General features: G+C 43.4%; 1 protein-coding gene across 4 annotated transcripts in view; it reads right to left on the bottom strand.

Moving 5' to 3' along the window:
• Window positions 1-3,442, bottom strand: part of ankle2 (ankyrin repeat and LEM domain containing 2) — a 15,548-nt gene that overhangs the window by 3,488 nt on the left and 8,618 nt on the right. For all 4 annotated transcript variants that reach the window (XM_005733584.1, XM_005733587.1, XM_013910970.1 and 1 more), the window contains exons 10-12: window positions 2,650-2,840; window positions 1,548-2,406; window positions 1,109-1,240 (exon numbers count right to left, since the gene is read on the bottom strand). In XM_005733584.1, coding sequence (XP_005733641.1) covers window positions 1,109-1,240; window positions 1,548-2,406; window positions 2,650-2,840 — 1,182 coding nt within the window. The remainder of the gene's footprint in view (window positions 1-1,108; window positions 1,241-1,547; window positions 2,407-2,649; window positions 2,841-3,442) is intronic.

Here is a 3,442-nt window from a genome sequence, read left to right as displayed (position 1 = left end):
ACAACTTGCCTAATAATTCTGCACTCCCTGTAGAAAACACCAGTTCATTTACATGCCAGAATCTGTAAGATCTGAATGTACAGTAGTTTAAATGTCAGTCTTGTAGATTTCAGTACTGATTTCTCTTTTTTCCACTGATGTTTCTGTGGATGCCCTCTGTCATGATGTAAAATGTAAAATAAAAATAACAGCTTCTAAGCTGTGTGCAGAGCCAGTTTTTAAGCTTAAACAGTAATGAAAAGCAAGATAATAAAAGCAAATGCAAGGGACGGGAACTGATAAGAATTTAGCAATTTCGATTCTATTATCAGTATCTCTTATTGATTTGATTTCTTATCAATTCTCTATCGATTCTCCTTGGCTACATTTTGAGAGTCACCACAATTGCTAAGCTGCATATCAAAGACATAACATTTGTGCAAATTAACCGCATTCTGTGTGGTCAAATGTTTGTGCATGTTGGAGGCGTCTCCCCTCTTTGTTGTGATCAGTGTTGGGGTTGTTACTCAAAAAAATGTGCATTACACATATTACACAGAACTGGTTCTCAGTTCCCATTTCTAGCAACTACTGCACTAAACTGACCTTTAGTGCTGATTAAAGACATGAAAAAGTATCATCATCATCATCATCATCATCATTATCATCACCTGGTACCGAAACCTTTGAAGTCAGCAGGATCACACCCACACGTGAAATAAGCATACAAATAACTATGAACAGGGTTTGCAGGAAATGTAACTAGCTGTAATGCTAACTGTACGACAGAGGAAAACAATGGAGCTGTGCTAGCCTAGCTGCATCTCTGCACACTGTGGAGAAAAAGAGGGAAAAAAACAAAAGGGTATACTTCCCAGCCAACACAAGCAAGAAAGCACCAATTCACAGTTTATGTAGATTAGCCAAGCAGGACCTAGCCTACTGTAATCCATGATTAATGGACATAAGTTGACAGATAGCAGCAGAACAGATATAATTATGTTAGCTGTTGACATTCACCTGGTTCATTATTCTTTTTAAGTCTGCCTACAACTGCCATCAAACACACACACAGCCTGTAAAACACTGGTGGAAACCCTGCATTGATGTGCCAGCCAAGCTTACTAACCTCTGCATATCTGAGGCAGAGTATGACTTCACTGTGCTCTTCCACTTATGAATACTCGGATACTTCTGAGGATCGATGTCTGTGCCCTCTATTGCTGACAGGACCGCTCTGTCCAGTTTGGTTGGAGAATCACTGTAAAAAAGACAGACGATTAATCAGCTACTTATCACTTCAGCTCAGTTGGGGATCATCAGACTGCTCCTAATTGTACCGTCTGCCTGTCACATCCCACTAACAGCATCTAGCTCAGAGTGTGTTACACAGTACTTCTCTGGATTATCACAAAAATATTCACAAATGCTTCATGTAGTTCAGTTTCTTTTCCACATAGTCTCATATTTAATTTTATTTACAATACCAAACTTAAAGATTCTCAGGAACATTTTCTATTTGTCTGCTATAAACTGAATCCTCTGCAGTGAAAGCAAGTGCGACTCACCCATCAATAAAAAGTCCTCTTCTGACATGTGGTGGGGTCCTGGGTAAGAACTCATGGGAGTTCTCTAAGGACTTATAAGAGGACCCAGAGGATCCTGAGCTGCTTAAGTCCCTGCCCCCGTGGTCCCATGACTTGGACCTAGCGCAGAAATTGCGCAACCCTGACACTGACCCCCTAGTCCTACCCAGCATCTCCAGACTCTCCTCTGCTTCAAAGTACTCCTCTGAGCTGCCGCTGCTGTGCCTCTCTTCTTTACCTGCTCCCTCTGTTCTCCAGCCTGGCCCATCCACAGTCTCACCATCTTGACCGCTGTGACTGAGAGACAGGAGGTTCAGCCCAGAGCTCAGGTCTGTGGCTGAGGAGGAGTTATAGTCCCGAGCCTCCCTATGACGGTTCCCACCACTGCTCCTTCTCTCTCTGCAGCTGGTGGGACTGTCTGGTGGCTCCTGCAGAGACATGCGCTCAAACTCCACCATGAGATTGGAAATAGGCGACAGCATGCAGGAAGAGGATGGGGAGGTGCGTGGGGACACCTTGTCTCCATTGTGAGTCCTATCTCTGGAGGAGGAGCACACCCCGTTTTTACAGACTACACCAGGCGACAGGAGGCCGTCGTTGCAGCAGCACAGCAGGTCCTGCTCGGCAGCAGTCTCGATCAGGTCGGCCCCGTGGTGGCGGAGCGCGATGTGGAACTCGCGGCCACCCACAGCTCCTTTCAGGACGTCCTTGGATGCAGCACAGGAGGTGATGCTGGTGAGTGCTGCGTTCTGCCGGTTCTTCATCTCCTCAAGGCTGATATCGTCACCCTCGTCCAGGAAGGCACCAACAGAAATAGAGTTGCAGAACTTTTTGGGCTTCCCTGCAATCAGCGAAGAATGAGTAACAAAAAAGTGTAAACTAAAGAGTGGTGCACTTTGCTTTAGGGCAAAAAAACGAGGTATGAAACTTTGCAAAGTCCATTTAATATAACAAGAGGCTATACTTGAGAAACACACTGATTACGCTACATCACTAAAATTAACACATTAAATCAGGATGTGATCAGAAATGTGCACAGTCCATCTCAGCAACCCATACTTCTCAAATACAAAGCACTTTGTACCTGGAGAGGGGGTTTTAAACCTGTTGCTGGTTTCATTCTCGCCGGCCCCCTCATGAGTCCGTGAACTGAAATCCTTCTTGCTCAGGTAATCGTCCAGCTTGCGGAGCCCCTCACCAGATGACAGATCCACAAAACTATCCAGGAAGTCCCAATATTCCGCCCAGGGGTGTCCCATCTCATGAGCTAGGTCTCTGTAGGCAAGACGTAGATTCATTTAAATAACAAAGATATTTGTTTATTTATTGGTTCCCCATGATTGTGGCTAATGTTGAAGCTGATCTGCGTGGGTTAAAAGGATGCATAATCAAAATTAACCCATTACATTAATTTCGATTTATATTTCTACTGTTGGACTTTAAAAAAAGAAGCTGTGCATGTTTCCAAAAAACACAAAACTAGTCCTCAATTATCTTAAACTGGACTTTGATTCAGTCACTCAGGTCATCCGCTCTCTAAAATGAGCTTCTCCTTACCTTTAAGCCAGCTTTGTTATGATTTTCCTTTACAAATTCATTTGAACAGGAGGTGGACTTTGTTGCTCACAGCCAGATCTATTCAATTCAGTTTTATTTCTATCACACCAAATCACAATAACAGTTACCTCAAGGCGCTTTATATTGTAACATAAATACCTTCCAATAATAGTAAGTAAACCCCATCAATCAGATGAGCTATGAGCAAGCACATGGCAACAGTGCGAAGGGGAAAAACTCCCTTTTAACAGGAAGAAACCTGAAATTATCATAATAATCTAGCAGATCATTACATGAAGGAACCTTTTAAAAACAAGCGC

Source organism: Pundamilia nyererei, unplaced genomic scaffold, assembly GCF_000239375.1.
Source record: "Pundamilia nyererei isolate P.nyererei 1_Seehausen unplaced genomic scaffold, PunNye1.0 scaffold00053, whole genome shotgun sequence".
Classification (NCBI taxonomy): Eukaryota; Metazoa; Chordata; class Actinopteri; order Cichliformes; family Cichlidae; genus Pundamilia; species Pundamilia nyererei.
The sequence above is the reverse complement of the archived record's forward strand: the minus strand, read 5'-3'. Positions and strand labels throughout refer to the sequence as shown.